The sequence below is a fragment of the Gorilla gorilla genome, chromosome 21 (genome assembly GCF_029281585.2).
Source record: "Gorilla gorilla gorilla isolate KB3781 chromosome 21, NHGRI_mGorGor1-v2.1_pri, whole genome shotgun sequence".
In the NCBI taxonomy this organism is placed as follows: domain Eukaryota; kingdom Metazoa; phylum Chordata; class Mammalia; order Primates; family Hominidae; genus Gorilla; species Gorilla gorilla.
The window spans coordinates 56,642,629-56,668,296 of NC_073245.2; the positions used below are offsets into that span (position 1 = coordinate 56,642,629).

General features: G+C 48.0%; 1 protein-coding gene across 6 annotated transcripts in view; it reads left to right on the top strand.

The window, feature by feature from the left end:
* The window catches only part of HNF4A (hepatocyte nuclear factor 4 alpha), a 76,954-nt gene extending 55,705 nt beyond the window's left edge, over positions 1-21,249 (top strand). For 4 of the 6 annotated variants that reach the window (XM_055373026.2, XM_004062196.5, XM_019017415.4 and 1 more), the window contains 7 exons: positions 1,410-1,516; positions 2,223-2,378; positions 6,159-6,246; positions 7,454-7,609; positions 12,405-12,641; positions 16,727-16,879; positions 17,915-21,249. In XM_055373026.2, the coding sequence (XP_055229001.2) occupies positions 1,410-1,516; positions 2,223-2,378; positions 6,159-6,246; positions 7,454-7,609; positions 12,405-12,641; positions 16,727-16,879; positions 17,915-18,057 (1,040 nt within the window). In that variant the 3' untranslated portion in view covers positions 18,058-21,249. The remainder of the gene's footprint in view (positions 1-1,409; positions 1,517-2,222; positions 2,379-6,158; positions 6,247-7,453; positions 7,610-12,404; positions 12,642-16,726; positions 16,880-17,914) is intronic. The other 2 variants (XM_031004889.3, XM_019017413.4) reach the window with 1 other exon arrangement.
* The last annotated feature ends 4,419 nt before the right edge of the window (positions 21,250-25,668 follow it).

Genomic DNA, 25,668 nt, shown 5'->3' on the forward strand with positions numbered 1-25,668 from the left:
AAATAAAGCATGGGGGGCAGGGCCAGGGTGGGGGTCATGTTGTATTAGACAGGGTGGCTGGAGAGGGTGTCTGAAAGGCAACATTTGTGCAGAGGCAGGAGTGAAATGAAGATGCTGCTGCGCTGTGCAGGAAAGGGAATCCCAGGCAGTGACCACAGCAGCCTACAAGCGTGCAGATGCGTCCAGGTGGGGAGGCGGGTTTTCGCGGACAGAGTGTGTAGGGGGAAGCCGGTAAAAGGTGCGATCCGAGAGGAGAGGAAGGGCCCTGGGGACTTGTGAGGTTGGAAGGCACTGGTTTTGAGCAGCAGGGGACGTGACTTGAACGGATCCCTCTGTCTCTGAGAGGAACACAGACTGCAGGCGCAAGGCAGAAGCAGAGCCCAGGAAGAGGCTGATCTAATCCAGGAGAGACAGCGGGCCTGGGAGCAGAGAGGGAGCAGCGGGTCTGTTTGTCAGGATCACGACAGCACTGGGGTGTGAGGGGAAGCCAAGGAAGGTGGCCAGGCTTGATGCCAGTCCCTGAGACGAGAAAGAGTGCAGGGAGCCGGCTGGCAGGGAAATGCCTACGGGTAGGGAAACTCAGCCCCAGAGAGAGGCTGCGATTGCCACCGGCACACAGAGTGGCAGGTTCCAGACAGGAAGCCGGGTCTGGTGCAGCTTCATCCTCCCTCCTTTCTGAATCAGCCAAGCCTCATTCCACAGTGAGGCCTCTTGGACTCCAAGTGCTATCCCATCCACTGTCGGGATGGTGGAAGGATCATCTTCTATCTCAGGCCAGGACTGACCCAGATGGGAGCGGTCAGTGGAGCCTGGGGCCCCAGTGGGCGTAGGCTCCAGATCCCTCAGTGCCTGGAACAGAGCAGCAGTGGGAGGGAGGGAGACAGCGCCTGGCCGTGCTAATGCTGAGGTTAGTCTGGAGTACATGCAGCTCCTGCTGATGGACAAAACCATCAAGGCAGTTGGAGCCCCCAGATCCCCTTGTTCAGGAATCCCCAGGCCATCTCCGTGTCACCCAGAGTAATTTGTTTTGCTTGCTTTACTCACTTTCATTTGGAAAGAAAGGGACCCTTTTGTAGACCAGAGCTTGAACATCTTTAATCTAGTCAGATCCCCTCCTCAATGCTCAAGACCCATTTTAAGCCCATAGCCGAGTCTTCACTGTCTTGCACGCCCCTGCTGATGGGTGGATCATTCCTATAGCCTCTCCATTGTGTTGGGGGCAGTTGTGATATGTGGAAAGTTCTTCCACCAGCTGAGTTAGAGGCCATCTCCCCTCATTCCACATGCTGATGTGGGCCTGTTCTCTGGACACCCCCCACCTCCTGCTCCCACTCCTCATCAGTCACAGACACCCCCACCCCCCACTCCATCCCTGCTCTCCCTCCTCACCTCTTTGTGCCTCCTCACAGCCGTCCAAAATGAGCGGGACCGGATCAGCACTCGAAGGTCAAGCTATGAGGACAGCAGCCTGCCCTCTATCAACGCGCTCCTGCAGGCGGAGGTCCTGTCCCGACAGGTACCGGGGTGATCCTGCCACCCACCCAGGGATCCCCCACACTACAGAGGAGCTCACCTCCTCCACCTCCATTCTCCCCAGCCAGGCCCTGGAGCAGCTGATGGGAGGGGCCTCAGATATTACAGAAGGGACACTGAGTCCGGTTTCACATGGCCCAGTTTGCAGCAAGGGCAGAAATCGAACCTGGCGCCCTGGGGCACTTTCTAATTCATCCTACTGCCTGCATCCCACAGGCCAAGCAGAGTCTTCACCTTCACTGAGGGCCTGCAATCAGCTCAGCTCCGAGAGAACAGAGCAGTGGCTCAGTGGAGAGAGGTGGCAAAGTGGGGCCCAGCCCTTCCCTTGCTGAGTGACCTTGGGCAAGTCACAGCACCTCTCTGAGCCATGGTTGCCTCATTGTCAGAAAAGGATGATGATTTTTTGCCCTGCTTCTCCTCTAAGGCTGACAGACTCCTTGGGGCTCTAAAGCTGACAGAGGAGGGGGCAGGGGGCAGGTAACAGGTGAAGGCCCAGAGGGAGCCCTTCTGCCTCATCCCTGCCTCCTCCCTCCCTCCGTTTTTACCCTGAGCTTCCTTCAGAGCTGGAGGGCACCCACTATCCAGCCCCCTCCCCACATCTGATTCCAGGGAGGGGGCTCTGTGCAGGGGACAGAGAGTGCAGGAGGGCCCGGACATCTCCAGCATTTTCTTCCCTGTATCTCTCAAAGATCACCTCCCCCGTCTCCGGGATCAACGGCGACATTCGGGCGAAGAAGATTGCCAGCATCGCAGATGTGTGTGAGTCCATGAAGGAGCAGCTGCTGGTTCTCGTTGAGTGGGCCAAGTACATCCCGGCTTTCTGCGAGCTCCCCCTGGACGACCAGGTGAGGATGGGCGTGGATGGTGGGCAGTAGTGGGCAGTGGGCAGGGCAGCCAGGGGGCTGCTGGCCCACCTGGGATATAGCCGTGGACTGGCTTGATTTGATTTTATTTAACAAAATATGTAGTGCACACACATGTCTGAAACTTTAAATCACCTTACAAATATTAACTCAGTTAGCTCCTCCAACAACTCTATGAGGTAGGTACTAAGGTACTATTATTACTGCCATCTCATAGGTGAGGAGATTGGGGCACAGAGAGGTTAAGTAACCTGCTCAAGGTCACATAGCTACTATCCAGCATAGCAGGGATTAGAACCTGGCAGGAAGCTCCAAAGTCCAAGCTCCTGACCATTGTACCTGAGGCTCTCCCAGGGGGATGTTGACAGGGACCCTAGGACAGGGATCAGGAGATTTTGGCTTAAGCTATGGCTCTAAGACTGGTTGTCTGCCTAATCCTGGGCAAATGAGTTCCTCTCTCTGAGCCTCAGTGTTCTCTTATCTGTAAAGTGGAAATGATAATATCCACTTTAGAGTGTGGTTGGGAGGATTGAGGACATTGGTGTCTGAAAAGTACAAAAATCAGGTGATGGGGCAAGCTGCACAGTGACCAGACCAGAGCTGGTCTCCCTAAACATTAGTTTCTTCCTTGTTTCCCACCAAAACAATTGAACTCAGCATCGTGTTTCCCACCAAAACAATTGAACTGAGCATCATATTTCCCGCCGTACATTTTTTTGGAATACTGAAATGTCCCTAGGGGGAAGAAAGGGTTGAAGGAAGGTGGCGTGTGTCTGAGGACAGATGAATTTTGGAGATGCCACCTAGGAAGCTCCTGCCCAGAGCACCCCTGGGCCTCCAAAGAGATGTTACCCGTCTGGGGAAGAGGAGCTGGGCTGGGCCACCTCCTCAGCTTCGGAGACAGACTCTGGTGCATTCGCTTACCTGTTTCGCACCTTTGCATAAGACACTGACAATGCATGTGAGTCTGTGAAAGCTTCTGAGAAGTCTCGTCCAGGCAGTTGTTTGACTTTGCAGAGGCCAAGGCTTCTCAAACTCCTTTGGCAAGATTCTCCTGGAACACCTATTAATACTGCACATTGGGACACTGTGAAAACGCTGGTTTGGCTTGTCCCCAGCCTCATACAGGGGCTGGACCCGGGGCCCTCTTCCATGGTTCCTCCTTCCATTAGCAGAGTCGACAGGGCAAGGATCTTGGACAATCCGCCCCTACCCTCTCCCCTGTTCCTTGTGCTCTGGCCCCAGTCCCCTCTGCTGGAGTCTCTACATTAATGTTTAATCCCTCCTGTTCCTTCCCAGGGGCTTAGCAGGGCAACAAGATACCCCCAACCTGAGCAATTGTTAACCTCGATTTCCCACCCAAACCTCCCTGGCTGGGGCTCAGAGCATTCTCAGAGAGCAATGATGGGTGGCCAATAACACAGGACAATCATTAACACTCCACCCCGACCTCCCGGCCCACCCCCCAGAACAGCTGCCATATCAGGGGGTTGAACCTGGGATCAGAAGGGTTCCCAGCTCCCCATTCCTGGTGTATGAGGAGCCGAGCTTGCCCAATGCAGGTGGGGCATCCCTGGGAAAGTCGGGGGCATTGTCCTCCAAAGGGCTTCCCAATTTTGTTGACATTGCCCCAGAAACTAGATTCCCAGTTGGTGTGCTTCTTGGGCCTGGATACAATTGCAGAAAGAGATTGGGGCTTAGAGAGAGACAGAAATTTGCCTGAAGTCACAGAGCAAGTTAGCCACAGAACTGGGATTCAAATCCAGGTCTTCTGCTTCGCGCTGTGAAGGCCACTGGAGTGACTGATGAAAGACTTGCACAGTGCCCGGTGCGCAGGAGGCGCTTGGCTATCAGCATCCTCGGCCTCCCTCCATACTGGTCATGGAAAGTGGATTTTCCCTCCCAGGCAGTTTCCTCTTTTTCTGTTTTCCTCACAAGTTTCTATCCATGGGGAATAGAAGGGGCAAGGACAAGTGGCTGCCCAGGAGCAGCTAGAGCTAGAGAGGAAGTCAAGATGTTTGCTCATTCATTCATTCATTCATTTCCCCTTTCCTTCCTTCCTTCCTTCATTCAAATATTTATTGAAGGCTTATTTTGTGCCAAATATCTTCAGGCAAATGTCTTTTTTCCTCTAACAACAATTTCACCTCCTTAGAGGCCTTCTCTGACCTCCCCATCTAACGCAGCCATTCTTGCCCCATTGCTCTCACCATCCTTTCCACTCCCCTCCCTCCCTTCTTCCCTTCCTCCCACCTTTTCTCCTTCCTTCTTTCCTTTATGCTGTGATCACCCTGTGTCCTGTGTACTTACTTGTTCTCTACTATCTGTTCATCCTCTCTCCTATAAATGTTAGTTCGATGAGATTAGAGACCTTGTCTCTCGTTTTTAAACATTGTGCCTCCATTGTCTTAAAAAGTGTCTGGCATTTAGTGGGCATTTAGGATTTGATAACTGAAAGAATGAACAATCAAATTAATGAACAAACAAAGGCATCTTAACCTTCTAGTTTGGCTTGCTATGGAACCTCCAAACTCCCTAACCCAACCTTGAAGATGAGAAGATGAGATCCTTGAGGCTACCAGCCTGGTGCTGTTTTGTTTCAAGCCATCCTTTGGTCCTCAGGCAAGCACTAAAGCAGATGGCTCTCAGTGGGCTGGCTATGTCCTTCTGTGAGCTTGCTGGGCCCCTACCTATGACTCCAGTCTTAGAAGTCTTGCCTTGTACCCCCTGCAGAGAAGGGTTTCATCAAGCTGATTCTCTGCCAGGGGCCAGTGCTCATACATTTGCTCTGAGAAGGACCAGCCCTGAGACCTAACATCCACATCCAAGTTCTTGTAATGCCCTCTCAGAATCCTGGAGTCCTGCAATGTCGATCCCTGGAGGGATCTGCCAGACCAATGATTTCCCAAACAGAACTGCACTTCAGAGTCAACTGTGGAGCTTTTTAAACACAGATCCCTGGGCCCACCCTAAACATACAGAATCAGGATCAGAATCTCAGGGCCTAAGAATCTGTATTTTCAGGCCGGGCGCAGTGGTTCACACCTGTAATCTCAGCACTTTGGGAGGCTGAGTTGGGCTGATCACCTGAGGTCAGGAGTTCGAGATCAGCCTGGCCAATATGGTGAAACCCCGTCTCTACTAAAAATAAAATTAGCCAGGCATGGTGGTGCACGCCTGTAGTCTCAGCTACTCTGGAGGCTGAGGCACGAGAATCACTTGAACCTGGGAGGCGGAAGCTGCAGTGAGCCGAGATCATGCCACTGCACTCCAGCCCGGGTGACAGAGTGAGACTCTGTCTCAAAAAAAAAAAAAAAAAAATAGAATCTGTATTTTTACAAAGCACCCTTCATAATTCTCCATAGCTGGTCCATGGGTGGGAATTTGGGACCCACAGTTTTGGAACTTTTTGGGATCATAGACCTTTTTGAGAATCTCAAAAAAGAAAAAAAAAAAGCACACAGACTGTTGCTTACAGTTTCATCAGGCACACAGAAGAGGCCCAGCACGAAGCAGTTTCTTGCCCAAGGACACAGCAGTTCAAGGGCAGAGTCGGCGCGAGGTCTCTCAGCTCTGAGCACGTGTTCTTTCCCCTTCCAGGTTTCTAGTTTTATGGGTAGTAGTTTTATGATGCCCATTTCACGGTTCAGGCAGGTAGAGGCAGAGGGGAGCATTAAGCTGACTTGCCCAGCGTCACTGAGTTGGCTACGGGCAGCCTTCCCAAGGGTACAGATGGCAAACACAGTTCCTTCTCTCTTTCAGGTGGCCCTGCTCAGAGCCCATGCTGGCGAGCACCTGCTGCTCGGAGCCACCAAGCGATCCATGGTGTTCAAGGACGTGCTGCTCCTAGGTGAGGTGGCTGCCTGCCCTGGCCAGGGCTCCAGGGAGGGCATGCCTAGCATGGCACTCACCCAGGCAAGGAGATTCACATGGTGGCATGCAAGGGTGAGGGAGACTAGTCAGGAGTGGCCCTGTCCTCAGGCTTGCATTGGAGGGCTCCAGGACTCAGTTTTCAACTGGGTACCCCACTCAGATGCAAGGAAATGTGGATGCAAGGCACCAGATTCCCAGCATTGAAGTCAGAGCACAATCAGGGTTATCCCTGGAATTACCTGTGCATCCTTTTTTCTTTTGACAGAGTCTTGCTCTGTCACTCAGGCTGGAGTGCAATGATGTGATCTTGGCTCACTTCAGCCTCCACCCGCCAAGTTCAAGCAATTCTCCTGCTTCACCCTCCAGAGTTGCTGGGACCACAGGCGTGCACCACCACACCCAGCTAATTTTTGTATTTTTAGTAGAGACAGGGTTTCACCATGTTGACCAGGCTGGTCTCAAACTTCTGGCCTCAAATGATCCACCTGCCTCAGTCTCCCAAAGTGCTGGGATTACAGGTGTGAGCCACCGCGCCTGGCCTACCTGTGCATTCTGATGTTCTTTCTGGAGTAGGAGCAAGAGGTGGTTAAGAATGGCACAAAGCCCCAGCCCGTGTCACCTGTGCCTTCATGGCATATTTATTATTTTAAACGCTTATACAGCACACACTGTGTGCCAGGGACTGTGCTCACTGCTTTGCAAACACTACCTATTTTAATACAACAATGCTATGAGGGAAGCTCGATTATTTCTCCTCATCTTATAGATAAGAAAACTGAGGCACAGAGAGGTTAAGTAACTTATCCAACTATAACCAGCTATCGGGGCAGAGCCATTTAAGCAGGGCAGTGCAGTTCCAGAATCTGGTCCTTTAACCTTGATGCTTTGGTGCCTATCAGGTGGCCTTTGAATGTCATCAATCTTGTGAGTCATGTTGGTAAATGGAGCTTGGGTCATGTGAAAGAGGTCCTAGAAAGCCAAGTTCCAAGCTCAGCCGGATGACTCAAGGCAGCTTATCTTCTGAATCTGGGCCTCGGCTTCCTTACCTGTGAAATGGGAGTGACCATCCCTGCAGGTCCTCCTCCCACAGGCACCAGCTATCTTGCCAACTTAAAAGCCAAAACTAGAGGAGAGGGGTCAACCCAAGGTGACTTCCCATCTTCCCTCCCTCCCAACCCTTCCAGGCAATGACTACATTGTCCCTCGGCACTGCCCGGAGCTGGCGGAGATGAGCCGGGTGTCCATACGCATCCTTGACGAGCTGGTGCTGCCCTTCCAGGAGCTGCAGATCGATGACAATGAGTATGCCTACCTCAAAGCCATCATCTTCTTTGACCCAGGTACAGTGAACACCTCCTAAGCCATCCCTGACTCTCTCTCCAGAACACTCTGCCAGACTTCTCCTATTGGGTTATGTACACTGAGTTCACAACCTCATCTCATGTTAACGACAGCCAGGAGAGGCCATTTTCATTTAACAGATGAGGCAAGTCGAGATTTGAAGAGAGGATATGGCTGGGCGCAGTGGCTCACACCTGTAATCCCAGCACTTTGGGAGGCTGAGGCAGGCGGATCACCTGAGGTCAGGGGTTCAAGATGAGCCTGGCTAACATGGCAAAACCCCATCTCTACTAAAAATACAAAAATTAGCCAGGCATGGTGGTGCATGCCTGTAATCCCAGCTATTCGGGAGGCTGAGGCAGGAGAATTGCTTGAACCTGGGAGGCGGAGGTTGCAGTGAGCCAAGATCGCGCCACTGCATTCCAGCCTGGGTGACAGAGTGAGACTCCATCTCAAAAAAACAAAGGGAGGATATGACTTGACAGGGCACCCTGACTCCAAAGGCCTGGGCTTTCCCTTCTTTTACTTCTTCCCTCCATCCTTCTTTCTCTTTACTTCCCATCTTCCTCTTTTCTTTCACATTTGCTTCTTTTCCTCAAAAAAATTTATCAAAATAATATCTAGAACCAGATGTGGTGGCTCACATCTGTAATCCCAGCACTTTGGGAGGCAGAGGCAGGAGGATCACTTCAGGCCAGGAGTTCGAGGCCAGCCTGGCCAACATAACAAGAACTTGTCTCTATAGAAACTAAAAAAAATTAGCCAGGGATAGTGGTGAGCACCTGCAGTCCCAGCTACTCAGGAGGCCAAGGTGGGAGGATCTCTTGAGCCCAGGAGGTGGAGGCTGCTGTGAGATGTGATTGCACCACTGCACTCCAGTCTGGGTGACAAAGCAAGACCTCATCTAAAAAATAATAATAAATAAATAAATAAATCTACACATACTTAAAATGCAAATACTTCTCCCCATCCTACTTTTCCAGCTCTAAGTCTACTCCCCAAGAGAAGCATGTCTGATTATTTTAATTGTTTCTTCTGGCAGTTTCCTCAACAATTCTAAATGAAAGACAAAGCCTTATTTGTTGATGCATCCATTTTGGATCATAATGTTCCTCCTAGGATGGCAGAGGATTTTGCTTTTCTCCATCACCATTCCCATCTTTTCTTCCCCATTTTTCCCAATATATTTTTATTGCTATTTTTGTGTCTCTGTTGCAAGTTATGTGCTTTTGTCTTTCCTTTCTTGTTCTATCAACTGTAGACGGTATCTCCCAACCCTTCACATTGCAGGATGAAGAAAAAGCATTCCTACCCTCTCCTGTGGCTCTTGGCTCTCCTCTCCCCATTCTGTCCACTGACTTTTGCACCTGCATTTATACAGAATGCATTTGTCATCAGTCTTTGTACAAAACTTGCTTTTGTTTACCAGTGTCAAAGGTGCCTGAACTCCGGAGGCTTGCTTGCCTTCCCTGCTTACATGTTAGAGGGGACCTACTGTGTGCCAGGCACTGTCCTTCACGCTGCAAATAGATTACCTCTAGTAATAAGAGTAATGAAAAGGCTGGGTGTGGTGGCTCACGCCTGTAAGCCCAGCACTTTGAGAGACTGAGGCAGGCAGATTACTTGACGTCAGGAGTTCAAGACCAGCCTGGCCAACATGGTGAAACCCCGTCTCTACTAAAAATACAAAAATCAGTTGTGTGTGGTGGTCCGTGCCTGTAATCCCAGCTACTCAGGAGGCTGAGGCAGGAGAATCGCTTGAACCCGGGAGGCGGGGGTTGCAGTGAGCCAAGATCATGCCATTGCACTCCAGCCTGGGCAACAAGAGCAAAACTTCATCTCAAAAAACTACATATATGTGTGTGTATATATATATATTATATATATTATATAATATATAATATATTATATAATATATATTATATATTATATATAATATATTATATTATATATTATATATAATATATTATATTATATATTATATATAATATATTATATTATATATTTAATATTTAATATATTTAATATATTTAATATTTAATATATTTAATATATATATATTATAATATATATAATATATAATATATATATTATAATATATATAATATATATTATATATAATATATATTATATATTACATATAATATATATTATATATAATATATAATATAGTGATATATAGTATATAGTGATATATTATATATAATATATATTATATATTATATATTATATAGTGATATATAGTATATAGTGATATATAATATATATTATATATATAAAATAATATAGTATATATAAAATAATACTATTTTATATATATAATATATATTATATATATAAAATATACATATATATTTTATATATATAGTGATATATATTATATATAGAGAGAGTGATGAAGTGGAAGATGAGCCCCATGTATTGAATGCTCCCTAAAGAGCTGTTTTTAAATGCTTTATGTGGATTGTCTTACTTACCAACATGGTACCTGTGAAGTAGGAATTATTGTCTCCATTTTACAGATAAGGAAACTGAGGCATGATTAACTTGCCCAAGGTCACACAACCGGAAAATGGCAGAGCTTGGATTTGAACTTCAGATCACCTGTCAATCCCAATTTCTCTCTCTCTCAAGCCCACATTCTTACCTACCACCTGCTATCCCACACTTCCCAGAGGGTGAGATTTCTAGTTCTAGTTCCCTCCACAGCCTGGCCCAGCCTGTATCCTCTGTAGTGCTCAGCACGAGGCTGGACTGGCAGAATTGTTCTGCAAAATGGGCAGGATCACTGATGCTGAGTCAGAGGCAGCAGCCTCCAGCAATTTGAAGGGGCGGGGGACCTAGTTCAAGGCCTGGCATGCAGGAGGTGCTCAATAAACATGTGTGGCCTGAATGAACTAATGAACAAGTATGATTCAGTGGAGACAGCCCACTAGAAATGTCAGTGAATGTTCTTTCTGCCACTTCCTTTGTCCATGAAAGAGGAAATAAATGCATTACCTCCATGAAGGTTGAGATTAAATATTGTATGACCGCTTAAGTTCCTTTCTAGGCTAAGGATCTAGAATTTATTCACTGATTTTTTTTCATTCATTCATCCAGCCATCTAACAAAAAATATACATATAGTTATCAATAAATATATATTTATATATAAATATATATATATTTAAATATATATTTATATATAAATATATTTTTAAAATATATATTTATATATAAATATATATATTTTTAAATATATATTTATATATAAATATATATATTTTTAAATATATATTTATATATAAATATATATATTTTTAAATATATATTTATATATAAATATATATATTTTTAAATATATATTTATATATAAATATATATATTTTTAAATATATATTTATATATAAATATATATATTTTTAAATATATATTTATATATAAATATATATATTTTTAAATATATATATATATAGTCTGTCACCCAGGCTGGAGTGCAGTGGCACCATCTCGGCTCACTGCGACCTCCGCCTCCCAGTTTCAGGCGATTTTCCCGCCTCACCTCCTGAGTAGCTGGGATTACAGGCATGTGTCACCACGCCAGGTGAATTTTTGTATTATCAGTAGAGATGGGGTTTCACCATATTGGCCAGGCTGGTCTCAAACTCCTGACCTCAAGTGATCCCCCCGCCTCGGCCTCTGACAGTGCTGGGCTTACAGGCATGAGCCACCATGCCTGGCCCTATTCAATAAATATTGACTATGCACAGTGCTAGGTGGTGGGTTTGAAAAGGCAAAGGCTGGGTGCAGTGGCTCACGCCTGTAATCCCAACATTTTGGGAGGCTGAGGCAGGCAGATTACTTGAGGTCAGAAGTTTCAGACGAGCCTGACCAGCATGGTGAAACCCCGTCTCTACTAAAATACAAAAATTAGCTGGGTGTGGTGGTGTGTGCCTGTAATCCCAGCTACTCGGGAGGCTGAGGCAGGAGAATCGCTTGAACCCAGGAGGCAGAGGTTGCGGTAAGCCGAGATCACGCCACTGCACTCCAGGCTGGGGGTCAGAGGGAGACTGTCTTAAAATAAAATAAAATAAAATAAATAAAATAAAATAAAATAAAATAAAATAAAATAAAAATGGCAAATAAGACATACGCGTGCCCCTGCCGAACTCACAGTTGGATGGCACAGCAATTACATCCTGTGTCGTCAGCAGTGATGGAGGGGCCACAGAGATTTGGAAACAGGAGGGACACAGGATACAGATATAGGAGGGTAGAAGGCAGACTTCCTGGAGGAGGTGAAACCTAACCTGAGTCCCTAAGGTGATAGGAAGCAGGAACCAGGGAAGGGAAGCCTATTCTAACACAGTAGAAGCAGCAAGTGCTGAGGTCTGGATGAGGGGACCTCAACTGTGGCCCAAAACCCCAAGTTCCCATTGTGGCTCTGCCAACAACTGGCTGTGCGACCCAGGACAAGTCCTATCTTTGCACTGTGTCTGGGTTTCCCCATGTGTAAGATGAGGCGGTTGCTAGGTGCTTATTGGATGCATTCCTCAAGTCCCGCCCTCCATCTCCTATTCCCCTCTCTTCTGGTTTAGTGCCTTAGGAAATGTGGCAGAAATCTTTTTCTGCCTGTGTCTAGGAAATCATAATTCATGCTGGCGTACCCTGGTTGTTGAGGTCCCTGAATCCTTGTGCCCACACTGCTGAAGACTCCTTGTGTGACACAAGTCAGGGGACATCTGGGTCTTGACTCCCCAGATGCTCCAGCTGGACCCTGCTGCCCTCCCTTGCCCACCCTCTTCCATTGTAGATGCCAAGGGGCTGAGCGATCCAGGGAAGATCAAGCGGCTGCGTTCCCAGGTGCAGGTGAGCTTGGAGGACTACATCAACGACCGCCAGTATGACTCGCGCGGCCGCTTTGGAGAGCTGCTGCTGCTGCTGCCCACCTTGCAGAGCATCACCTGGCAGATGATCGAGCAGATCCAGTTCATCAAGCTCTTCGGCATGGCCAAGATTGACAACCTGTTGCAGGAGATGCTGCTGGGAGGTCCGTGCCAAGCCCAGGAGGGGCGGGGTTGGAGCGGGGACTCTCCAGGAGACAGGCCTCACACAGTGAGCTCACCCCTCAGCTCCTTGGCTTCCCCACTGTGCGGCTTTGGGCAAGTTGCTTAACCTGTCTGTGCCTCAGTTTCCTCACCAGAAAAATGGGAACAAGGCAATGGTCTATTTGTTCAGGCACCGAGAGCCTAGCACGTGCTAGTCACTGTTCTAAGTGCTGGCAATTCAGCAAAGAACAAGATCTTTGCCCTCGGGGAGGCTGTGTGTGTGTGAGTATGTATGGATGCGTGGATATCTGTGTATATGCCCGTATGTGCGTGCATGTGTATATAAAGGCTCACATTTTATGATTTTGAAATAAACAGGTAATATGATAGAGTTTAACTGAAAAGGAACCCTCTTTAGATAGGGGAGGCCACAGGAGACCTCTCTGAAGTGGTGACTCTTGTGCTAAGACCCTGATGGCTGAAAGGAAATGGAAGGCTTAAAAAACAAGAGAGGAATATTCCAAGAAGAAGGAACTACTTCAAGGGCCCCGGATAGGAGAGAGTGTTGTGTTTGAGAAAGAAGGGCAAGGTTGTGAGATGGAGGACGTGTAGGAGGTGAAGATGGAGATTGGGCAGAAACCAAATCATAAACATATGGCTTTGTCAGCCTTTTCAGAAATTTGGATTTTATTCTCATTGCAACTATTGTAAGGAGAGTGAAAACCAGACTAATTATTTTTATTCTTTGAGACAAAGTCTCCCTCAATCATCCAGGCTGGAGTGCAGTGGCACAATCTTGGCTGACTGCAACCTCCACCTCCCGAGTTCAAGCAATTCTCCTGCCACAGCCTCCTGAGTAGCTGGGATTACAGGTGCCCGCCACCACGCCCTGCTCATTTTTTTATATTTTTAGTAAAGACAGGGTTTCACCCTATTGGCCAAGATGGTCTCAAACTCCTGACCTCAAGTGATCACCCACCTCAGTCTCCCAAAGTGCTGGAATGACAGGTGTGAGCCGCCACACCCATCCCAGACTAATGCTTCAAACAAACCACTCTGTTGGGTAGAGAGTGAATTGCAGATTCCTGAGAATGTCACTGTCTCCAATCATGTGATGGATGATGGAGGCTTGGACCATGGCAATGGAGCAGTGAAGATAAACCTGATCATCTATTTGGAGGAAGAGACCACACCCACAGGATTTGCTGATTGATTAGACATAGGGAGTGAGAGAAAGAGGAAGAGTCAAGGACAAAGTCTACATTTTTGCTTTGAGTAGCAGAAATGACGATGGAGTAATTTACTGAGATGAGGAGGACAGAATAAACAACAAGACACTGGGTCTGGGGGTGGTAGTGAGGGGTGACCTCAGAGATCCATTGTGGACCCTCTTTTCTTTTTTCCTTTTTTTTTTTTTTTTGAGACGAGATCTCTCTCTGCCACCCAGGCTGGAGTGCAGTGGCGCAATCATAGTTCACTGTAGCCTCAACCTTCCAGGCTCAAGAGATCCTCCTACCCCAGCCTTTCGAGTAGCTGGGACTACAGGTGCGTGCCACCACACCCAGCTAATTTTTCATTCTTATTTTTTATAGAGACAAGGTCTCACTATGTTGCCCAGGCTGGTCTTGAACTCCTAGCCTTAAGCAATCCTTCCGACTTGGCCTCTCAAAGTGCTGGGATTACAGGTGTGAGCCACCATGCCCAGCCTCATTGTGGACTTTCATTAAGCATGAGATGACTATTACAAATCCAAGTTATCAAGGAGGCAGTTGAATGTATGAGTCTGTTGCTCAAGCACAAGATTAAAGGCAGCTCTGTGGAATCAGGGGGAAGATGGAGCCATGGAGGGAAGGGAAGAAGACTGGCCAGAGGGGTAGGAGAAAACCAGGGCAATTCCAGAATCTAAGAGAAGAGCGTGTTTGAAGGACAGAGTGTTTAATGGTGTTAAACTCTACAGAGAGACAGAAAGAAGCGGGGAGGAAAGGAGAGGTGAAGAGAAGAGGGGAAGAGAGAGGAAAGGGTCCATTGGATTGACAGCTGGAGGCTCTTGGCAATTGTGTTGAAAGCAGTGTCAGAGAGCTGGGAGAGTGGAAACCAGATTGGAGAGTGCTCCAAAGAGAGTGAGTGGGAAGGTGGAGATAGAGTAGATAACCCTTTGAAATGGTTTGACTATGAAGGGGAGTATGAAGGAGTTAGGATGACTGCAAGGGAGTGATTAGAATGATAGGTCATGGAGTCTGGGCTGCACTCAAAGAGAAATAAAGATAGAGGCCGGGCACGGTGGCTCACACCTGTAATCCTAGCACTTTGGGAGGCCGAGGCAGGTGGATCACTTGAGGCTAGGAGTTCAAGACCAACCTGGCAACACAGCAAAACACCATGTCTACTAAAAATACAAAAAAAAATTAGCCAGACATGGTGGCATGCGCCTGTAATCCCAGCTACTCGGGAGGCTGAGGCAGGACAATCACTTGAACCCGGGAGACGGAGGTTGAAGTGAGCTGAGATCATGACATTGCACTCCAGCGTGGGTGACAGAACAAGGCTCTGTCTCAACAACAGCAACAAAAGGATGGGGTGATAGTGAAAAGAGAGTGTCAGTGAATTGACAGTCTCAGTAGGGCTGAAGAATTTTTGCAGCGATGGTATTAGATTACGGGAGCTGGAAGGACATGAGGTGAAGTCAAAGTGGGGATGTTGAATTCGAGATTTTGGAGGTGTTTCAGTGACTGAAGATGACAAGGCGAGGGTGAGGTTTCTCAACATTGGTATTATTGATACTTGGAACTGGACAATTCTTTGTTGTGCGGGGCTGTCCTGTACATTGTTCAGCTGCATCTCTGTCCTGTACCCATAAGGTGCCAGTAGCACTTCTCCAGTGGTGACAACCAAAAATGTCTTCGGATATTGTCAAATGTCTCCTGATGGGCCAAAATCATCCCCAGTTGGGAATCGCGGTTATGTGATAGCTCATTTCATTCTCACTTTGACCCTGTGAACATGGGGTTATTATGAATCGGGTGTCATTGAGATCAGGATCAGGAGCCTGTAGTCTGTTGCCAAATAATTAAGTAAGAGCTCTCTGGGCTCAGTTGTCTCATCTGTAGAGTGGGCTAATAATAGTATCCATCCTATAGGATTGCTGTGAGGATTAAATTATGTGAAACATGGAAAGTGCTATACAACAGTACCTGGCACATGATAATTGTTAATTATCAACAATTGTTATTTATCACTGAAACAGATGTACTGTAGAGATCTCTTGCAAGCGTTGAAATTCCATCATCGTCATATTACTCACCATAGGCTATTATTAAACCATATCCCATGTGGTATTTTTACTCCCTGACATATGTTTGAAGTGGTTACTGTGTTCCAGACAATCTGCTAGGCCCTCAAAGAAAGAAGAAAAATGCCTCTGAAATTGTAATGCTCATAGACAGAAGAAGTGGTTGTTCCTAAAAGTTGTGTTACAGACAAATTACTATGAGAAATCCAAGGAAGGAGAATCAGGAGAGGCTTCTAAAGAGAGGAAATATATGAGCTGGGATTTGGGCTTATGGACATGGAACGGGTTTGGGGTGGAAAAAACGTCTCTGACAGAAGCAACAACGTGAGCAGAAGCATAGAGACAGGAAAACACAGGGGACACATAGATGCTATAAGTAGGTCAGTTGGCTGCAGCAGAGATGTGGGGGATGAGGCTGAAAGGTGAGGCGGGACCAAATGGTTGAAGGACTTGCACTCCAAGGAGCTTTGAGAGCCATTGATTACATCCATTATGTTACTATGTGACCAATACACTACTCATTAGAACATTTACGTGATCTCAGAGCTTCCTTATATGCACCATGTTCCTTTCAACTCACTTTTGTTCTCTTGGTTTTTTGGGGTCCTCTTAACACTCTCATGAAGTCTATAGATGGGAATGGTACACCCTAGTTTACTAACCCAGGAATAGGTACCCAACAGGCACTGCCAATATTGGATGGGCTGGTTGATTGGCCACGCCTGAGGAAGATGGCGTCCCAAGGCCTGAGGTCTGCATCCCAGACTCTCCATCCTGATCGACCTTCTCTACCTGCAGGGTCCTCCAGCGATGCACCCCATGCCCACCACCCCCTGCACCCTCACCTGATGCAGGAACACATGGGAACCAACGTCATCGTTGCCAACACAATGCCCACTCACCTCAGCAACGGACAGATGTGTGAGTGGCCCCGACCCAGGGGACAGGCAGGTGGGCAAACTCTGGGGTTTTACCTTGCAAAGGGTGAGGATGGGGCTTAAGAGAGGAGGCAGGAGAAGGTGGAGTCTAGAAGGTAGAACCAGGATGCAACAGTTTTCTGGGTTCCAGGGTAGGGAATAAAGGGCAAGACTGTCCATTTGTTGAGGCTGTTTATTCAGTAAGGTGACTGACAGCCTTTACTGAATGAAGCCATTGTTGGGATGAGGCAATCCACTGGATGAGGTAACCCATTGGGTGAAGATGTTCTTGGGTGAGAATTCCATTAGGTGACATTGTCCATTAGGTAAAAGTGGTCATTGAAGTAAGGCTGCTCAGTTGGGTAAGGCTATCCATTAGACAATTAGATGAGACTACCCATTGGGTCAGGATGTCTGCTGGGCTAGACCATCCTCTGAAACCTCCAAAGTATAAACTTGTCATTGGGCAAAGCTCTTCAAAGGATAAGATTATCAATGGGATGAAGTGATCCACTGAGATAAGATGATATTTTACTGACATTGTTCTCAGGGAAAGTTTTCCATTGAACAAAGATAGCCAATTGGGTCAAATTTGCTCTCCAAACCTGCCATGAGAGTGAGGCCAATTAGTTTCTATTACTCATCTCCTAAATACCCAAGAAATGGTATTTTCTGAGCCAGCTGGCCCAGGGTTTCATCAACTGCTGCTCCTTCTCCCAGGAAAGAATATCCCTGTCACCCATCCCATTGCTGCTGGGGACAGCCAGGCCTGGGCCTTGGTTTGGGAGAAGCAGTCCAAGTCTGCATATCAAATAAATGATGGAGGAGATGGGTGGTAGGACCTTCCAGACCTCATAAAACTTAGGCTTTATGATCTGGGACTCACAGAAGGTTGAGCAATAAAAGACCTTAGGGATTATCTGGTTTAATTAATTCTCTCATTTTATAGAGGAAGAAATTAAGTCAAGGTGGGGCAGGGTGGGAGGGGAGAACTTTCCCGGGGCTCTTCATTTACTCCCACAAAGGCTGGAATTTTGAGCAGCCCCTATCTGTCTGTTTGTCCTTCCAGCCACCCCTGAGACCCCACAGCCCTCACCGCCAGGTGGCTCAGGGTCTGAGCCCTATAAGCTCCTGCCGGGAGCTGTCACCACAATCGTCAAGCCCCTCTCTGCCATCCCCCAGCCGACCATCACCAAGCAGGAAGTTATCTAGCAAGCCGCTGGGGCTTGGGGGCTCCACTGGCTCCCCCCAGCCCCCTAAGAGAGCACCTGGTGATCACGTGGTCACGGCAAAGGAAGACGTGATGCCAGGACGAGTCCCAGAGCAGGAATGGGAAGGATGAAGGGCCCGAGAACATGGCCTAAGGGCCACATCCCACTGCCACCCTTGACGCCCTGCTCTGGATAACGAGACTCTGACTTGGGGAGACCTCTACTGCCTTGGACAACTTTTCTCATGTTGAAGCCACTGCCTTCACCTTCACCTTCATCCATGTCCAACCCCCGACTTCACCCCAAAGGACAGCCGTCTGGAGATGACTTGAGGCCTTACTTAAACCCAGCTCCCTTCTTCCCTAGCCTGGTGCTTCTCCTCTCCTAGCCCCGGTCATGGTGTCCAGACAGAGCCCTGCGTCCAGACACAGCCCTGTGAGGCTGGGTCCAATTGTGGCACGTGGGGCACCTTGCTCCTCCTTCTGCTGCTGCCCTCACCTCTGCTGCCTCCCTCTGCTGTCACCTTGCTCAGCCATCCCGTCTTCTCCAACACCACCTCTCCAGAGGCCAAGGAGGCCTTGGAAACGATTCCCCCAGTCATTCTGGGAACATGTTGTAAGCACTGACTGGGACCAGGCACCAGGCAGGGTGTAGAAGGCTGTGGTGAGGGAAGATGCCTTTCTCCTCCAAACCAACCGCATCCTCCTTCTTCAGGGACTTGGGTGGGTACTTGGGTGAGGATCCCTGAAGGCCTTCAACCCAAGAAAACAAACCCAGGTTGGCGACTGCAACAGGAACTTGGAGTGGAGAGGAAAAGCATCAGAAAGAGGCAGACTATCCACCAGGCCTTTGAGAAAGGGTAGAATTCTGGCTGGTAGAGCAGGTGAGATGGGACATTCCAAAGAACAGCCTGAGCCAAGGCCTTGTGGTAGTAAGAATCTAGCAAGAATTGAGGAAGAATGGTGTGGGAGAGGGATGATGAAGAGAGAGAGGGCCTGCTGGAGAGCATAGGGTCTGGAACACCAGGCTGAGGTCCTGATCAGCTTCAAGGAGTATGCAGGGAGCTGGGCTTCCAGAAAATGAACACAGCAGTTCTGCAGAGGATGGGAGGCTGGAAAATGGGAGGTCAGGTGGGGTGGATGATATAATGCGGGTGAGAGTAATGAGGCTTGGGGTTGGAGAGGACAAGATGGGTAAACCCTCACATCAGAGTGACATCCAGGAGGAATAATCTCCCAGGGCCTGTCTCAAGCTCTTCCTTACTCCCAGGCACTGTCTTAAGGCATCTGACATGCATCATCTCATTTAATCCTCCCTTCCTCCCTATTAACCTAGAGATTGTTTTTGTTTTTTATTCTCCTCCTCCCTCCCCGCCCTCAACCGCCCCACTCCCTCCTAACCTAGAGATTGTTACAGAAGCTGAAATTGCGTTCTAAGAGGTGAAGTGATTTTTTTTCTGAAACTCACACAACTAGGAAGTGGCTGAGTCAGGACTTGAACTCAGGTCTCCCTGGATCAGAACAGGAGCTCTTAACTGCAGTGGCTGAATAGCTTCTCCAAAGGCTCCCTGTGTTCTCACCGTGATCAAGTTGAGGGGCTTCCGGCTCCCTTCTACAGCCTCAGAAACCAGACTCGTTCTTCTGGGAACTCTGCCCACTCCCAGGACCAAGATTGGCCTGAGGCTGCACTAAAATTCACTTAGGGTCGAGCATCCTGTTTGCTGATAAATATTAAGGAGAATTCATGACTCTTGACAGCTTTTCTCTCTTCACTCCCCAAGTCTAGGGGAGGGGTGGCAGGGGTCTGTTTCCTGGAAGTCAGGCTCATCTGGCCTGTTGGCACGGGGGTGGGACAGTGTGCACAGTGTGGGGGCAGGGGAGGACTAAGCAGGCCTGGGTTTGAGGGCTGCTCCGGAGACCGTCATTCCAGGTGCATTCTGGAAGCATTAGACCCCAGGATGGAGCGACCAGCATGTCATCCATGTGGAATCTTGGTGGCTTCGAGGACATTCTGGAAAATGCCACTGACCAGTGTGAACAAAAGGGATGTGTTACGGGGCTGGAGGTGTGATTAGGTAGGAGGGAAACTGTTGGACCGACTCCTGCCCCCTGCTCAACACTGACCCCTCTGAGTGGTTGGAGGCAGTGCCCCAGTGCCCAGAAATCCCACCATTAGTGATTGTTTTTTATGAGAAAGAGGCGTGGAGAAGTATTGGGGCAATGTGTCAGGGAGGAATCACCACATCCCTACAGCAGTCCCAGCCAAGCCCCCAATCCCAGCGGAAACTGCGCCCTGCTCAGAGCTCCCAAGCCTTCCCCCACCACCTCACTCAAGTGCCCCTGAAATCCCTGCCAGACGGCTCAGCCTGGTCTGCGGTAAGGCAGGGAGGCTGGAACCATTTCTGGGCATTGTGGTCATTCCTGCTGTGTTCCTCCACCTCCTCCCTCCAGCGTTGCTCAGACCTCTGTCTTGGGAGAAAGGTTGAGATAAGAATGTCCCATGGAGTGCCGTGGGCAACAGTGGCTCTTCATGGGAACAATCTGTTGGAGCAGGGGGTCACTTCTCTGCTGGGAATCTACCCCTTTCTGGAGGAGAAACCCATTCCACCTTAATAACTTTATTGTAATGTGAGAAACACAAAAGAAAGTTTACTTTTTTGACTCTAAGCTGACATGATATTAGAAAATCTCTCGCTCTCTCTTTTTTTTTTTTTTTTGGCTACTTGAGTTGTGGTCCTAAAACATAAAATCTGATGGACAAACAGAGGATTGCTGGGGGGACAAGCGTGGGCACAATTTCCCCACCAAGACACCCTGATCTTCAGGCAGGTCTCAGGAGCTTCTAAAAATCCGCATGGCTCTCCTGAGAGTGGACAGAGGAGAGGAGAGGGTCAGAAATGAACGCTCTTCTATTTCTTGTCATTACCAAGCCAATTACTTTTGCCAAATTTTTCTGTGATCTGCCCTGATTAAGATGAATTGTGAAATTTACATCAAGCAATTATCAAAGCAGGCTGGGTCCCATCAGAACGACCCACATCTTTCTGTGGGTGTGAATGTCATTAGGTCCTGCGCTGACCCCTGAGCCCCCATCACTGCCGCCTGATGGGGCAAAGAAACAAAAAATATTTCTTACTCTTCTGTGTTTTAACAAAAGTTTATAAAACAAAATAAATGGCGCATATGTTTTCTAAGTCCTTGGATAAGTATCTTTTCTTTCAGGTATCAGAAATAAGACTGAATCTTCTGGTTCTACTTGGGGGTTAAAAAAATTTTTTTAAAGGAAGAATGAGAATAGTTTTATAGTTCTTTGTGATGTGCAGAATGTTTTTGTATCCATTATAATTTGTCAGTCTTCACATCAAGAGGTAAGCAGTTACACATGATTACTCCCACTTTCCAGATGAGGAGACTGAGGCTTGGGGGAAGTGACTTCTCTTGGAAGGCAGAGGTGGACATCTAACCCTGGTCTCTTGATTCCAAGTACTTAGTATATCGAGAGAGTGAAAGTTGATCCCCCTTCTTGAAGAGGGGAGTGATGAGGGGAGAGTGCAATGGCAAGATCTGGAAGAATGGCAAGAGGGTCCAAGGGTCTGTCATCCTCCACCAAGGTTCAAGACAGAGCCTTTTGCTGGGTCACCTCAATCTGCCAGCAATGGAAGATGAGTAGCTGTGGGAACATTTCATAAAAGCAAGTGGTTTTTTTGTTTTGTTTTGTTTTTTGTTTTTTTTTTCTAGAACAGGGCTGTGCACAGTGGCTCACCTCTGTAATCCCAGCACTTTGGGAGGCTGAGGCGGGAGGATCACTTGAGCTCAGGAGTTCAAAACCAGCCAGAGCAATATAAGGAGACCCCATCTCTACAAAAAATTTAAAAATTAGCCAGGTATAGTGGTGTGTGCCTATAGTACCAGCTACTCTGAAGGCTGAGGTGGGAAGATTGCTTCAGCCCAGGAGTTCGAGGATGCAGTGAGCTATGAATGCAACACTGCACTACAGCCTGGATGAAAGAACAAGACCCTGTCTCAAAACATAAATAATAAGTAAAAAGAATAAAAGCAAGAGATGCACTTGAGAATCTCCAGCCAGATCTGTAGCCACCGGGGTTCTCTCCAAGGCTAAACTATTATAGGAGGGTGGCCTTGTGTCTCGGTCACCACAGACCACAGCGTTCCATTCACTCGGGGTTGTGCTGGAGCTGGCTTGTGAGAACTGACTGTTAGCTTCTCTTCCCAACTCCATGTTTGCCAGTGCCACACTGATAGCTTGAAATTCGTTATTGCTGGAGTGTTTACACCACAAGGACTAGCAAACTCTACAAATCAGGGCTTTTGTTCCTGGAGAGCCCGTTGTTAACATTCACCAGCACACCACAGCATTCGGCAATGGCTGGACCATGGGATGCCTATATATGGGGACATCCTCCTTGGGGATGAGGGTAGAGCAGGGTGATCCTTTCACCTCTTCCTTAAGGGAGGGGACAAAAGTTCTGGTCTGGGAAGCACACGTTTTGCTGATCAGTGTAACCTTGGGCAGGTCACTCCACCACTCCGAGCCTCATCTGTAAAGTGGGAATGATATCTCCCTCCAGGGCAGATGTCAGGATTCAATGGAATGAGATCACAGTAACTGAGAGAGCTCCCGTTACATGAGGAGTACAAGTGAACTCTTCATGCGCCCCTTTCTGGCGAGAGGTTAACCATTAAACTCTCCAGCCTTCAGAGCACCCATTCGCTGTCTACCTGATCCCTAGGGCCGCTCCCGCCTTCCCCTGTGCCTTCCCTCCACTAGTCAGCACCAGGAAATGTTTTCGATAACGTTGCAACGGAGGCCTTGTTCATGCTGCCGCCATCGGGGACATGGGGGGGTGGGGGCCAGAGGAGACTATTTCAGTCCTAAATTGTGCTTAATAAACCCATATCAAAACCATAAACCCTTGGCTGCCATAAATTCCTCTACCCTTGGATCCTCCACCTCATCAGCCCTTTGCCCTGGTTAATCTCAAATCTCAGCACAGGCAGCCAGAGCTTTAGGTCTGGTTTCTACTTCAGTTGCTAAACAGCATCAGCTCAGATGGCAGACAGTAAAATTCCCATTTTAGAGATGATGAAACTGAGGTTCAGAAAGGTGAAGAAACTTGTCCAATGTCACACAGCTAGAGACCCCAGCCGAGACCTGAGCCCATGCTTCCACCACCCAGGTAGCCTGATTAAGAAATGGGAATTCTTGGCTGAGCACAGTGGTTCACCCCTGTAATCCCACCACTTTGGGAGGCCAAGGTGGGCGGATCACCTGAGATTAGGAGTTCAAGACTAGCCTGGCCAACATGGTGAAACCCCATCTCTACTAAAAAATACAAAAATCAGCCGGGCACGGTGGTGCACACCTGTAATCCCAGCTACTCGGGAGGCTGAGCCAGGAGAGTTGCTTGAACCCAGGAGGCGGAGGCTGCAGTGAGCCGAGATCGTGCCACTGCACTCCAGCCTGGGTGACAGAGCGAGACTCCATCTCAAAAAAAAAAAAAAAGGAATTCTTAATTCTCAAGCTTCTCGGGGAGACAGATTTGAGGTTTCCTCTCACATCTTTGTTTGGTGGCCCTACAATTAAACCTCTTTCTCTGCTACAAAACAATGGAAAAAAACTGGAATTTCTAAGGCTCCTCATTTTTTTTTTTTTTTTTTTTTTTGAGTCAGGGTCTCACTCTCTCACCCAGGCTGGAGTGTAGTGGTGCCATCATAGCTCTCTGCAACCTCTGCCTCCAGAGTTCAAGCAATCCTCCCGCCTCAGCCTTTTGAGTAGATGGGGTACAGTGTGCCAGCACACCTGGCTAATTTTTTCTTTTATTTTTAGTAAAGATGAGGTCTTGCTATGTTGCCCAGGCTGACTTCCTTTTAGCGCCTCTGAAAAGTTGTTTCCCCAAGCCATGCTACTAGAAGCTTCTTATTCCATCATTCCATCATTGCTCAGAGTGGGGACCAGAAGTAGAAGGGACCCTGGGTGACAGGCTGCTTGAAGATCCAAAGAAAGTTTCATGCAGTGTGAATGGCCTGTCATCTCCCAAATTGGTGAAATCGTCCTACTTCCTCATTTGTGGAACCCAGATAACCTTTGATCTACACTTCTCAAATCCACGTATCATATGTAAATTCCAGGATGTGATCTCAGAGGCCTGAATCACAGGATCCCAGGCAGCTATTTGACAATGGTGGAGTTAGACACCAAATCATGATGCCAAGGACATTTACTGGGCTCTTCCTCTTTGCCAAACATGGCTGGACATAATTTAATTCCCACAACGACCTCTGAGGTTGTCATTCTTGTGGTTCTGTTTCACAAATGAGGAAACAAGGCCGGTCATGGTGGATCATGCCTGTAATCTCAGCACTTTGGGAGGCTGAAGCAGGTGGATCACCTGAGGTCAAGAGTTTGAGACCAGCCTGGCCAACATGGTGAAACCTCATCTCCATTAAAAATACAAAAAAAAAAAAAATAGCCGGGCGTGGTGGCATGTGCCAGTAGTCCCGACTACTCGGGAGGCTGAGGCAGCAGAATCACTTGAACCCGGGAGACAGAGGTTCCAGTGAGCCGAGATCATGCCACTGCACTCCAGCGTGGGCAAAAGCGTGAGACCCTGCCACAACAACAACAACAAAGAGGAAACAGGCTCAGGAGGAGAGAGGAAGGGACTTGCCCAAGGTCCACACACAGCTGGTCACCACTCCATAGCTGGTGTGGCCGCTGATCTGATGCTCATTGTCTGACTCCAGGGGCCAACATGAGGCCTCGAGGAAGACACTGGTGACTCCGTCACTGCGTGGTGGGCACAGAAGTAGTGTGAATGGTGGAAAGCTCATCTCATGACAAATGTTGATGGGCAGAGCCCTGTGCCGGGCACCCTGGGATTATGGAGAAGCAATAGCATGAGGCGCCTCCCTCCCAGAGCTTTCAGTTTTCATACAGACAGGGGAAAATTAGAAGCAGTTGACGACAAGAGCCAAAGGGGTGAACATGACAGCTGGTGAGGTGGTAGGGAGGGAGAGGTGACTGCACTCTGGGAAAGGGAGTGGTGTATGCTTTGAAGGACGATTCAGAGGCAATAATGAGGCAAGACAGAAGTGCGCTCGAGGCTGAGGACTGAGCAGCAAGTGGGAGGAGGCAGCGGGAACTCTGTGCATGGGGGCAAGATGAGGGCTGGCATTTTCCAACCTTCGTGCACAGGCCACCTTGACCTCTCCATGCCCAAGGACCGCTGTAACTTCCATTACTTATTTTTCATTAAATCAGTTCATCATGATTCCCTTTAAACTTCAGGTCACTGACATGCATAGGAAACCAGCATCATTTGCCGTAAATAAGAGGTGACTGCAAAATTAGTGAAAAGAAAACAATGTTTTTCAGCTGCAGCCAGGTGGAATCGCCCCAGGGAAAGCTCTGCTCTTGTTTTCGTATTAAAAAGGAAAACTGACAAATATTACAGAGATGTTAAGGGCATACACGTACCCAATGGAGACTTTCTCCTTAAAGCTTTCAGAAAAGGCCTGTAAAGGACAGACTTTGGAGACAATATCACTTAATACCTTCCAGTATGTTTCTAAAACTTCCCCCAGTTCACTGG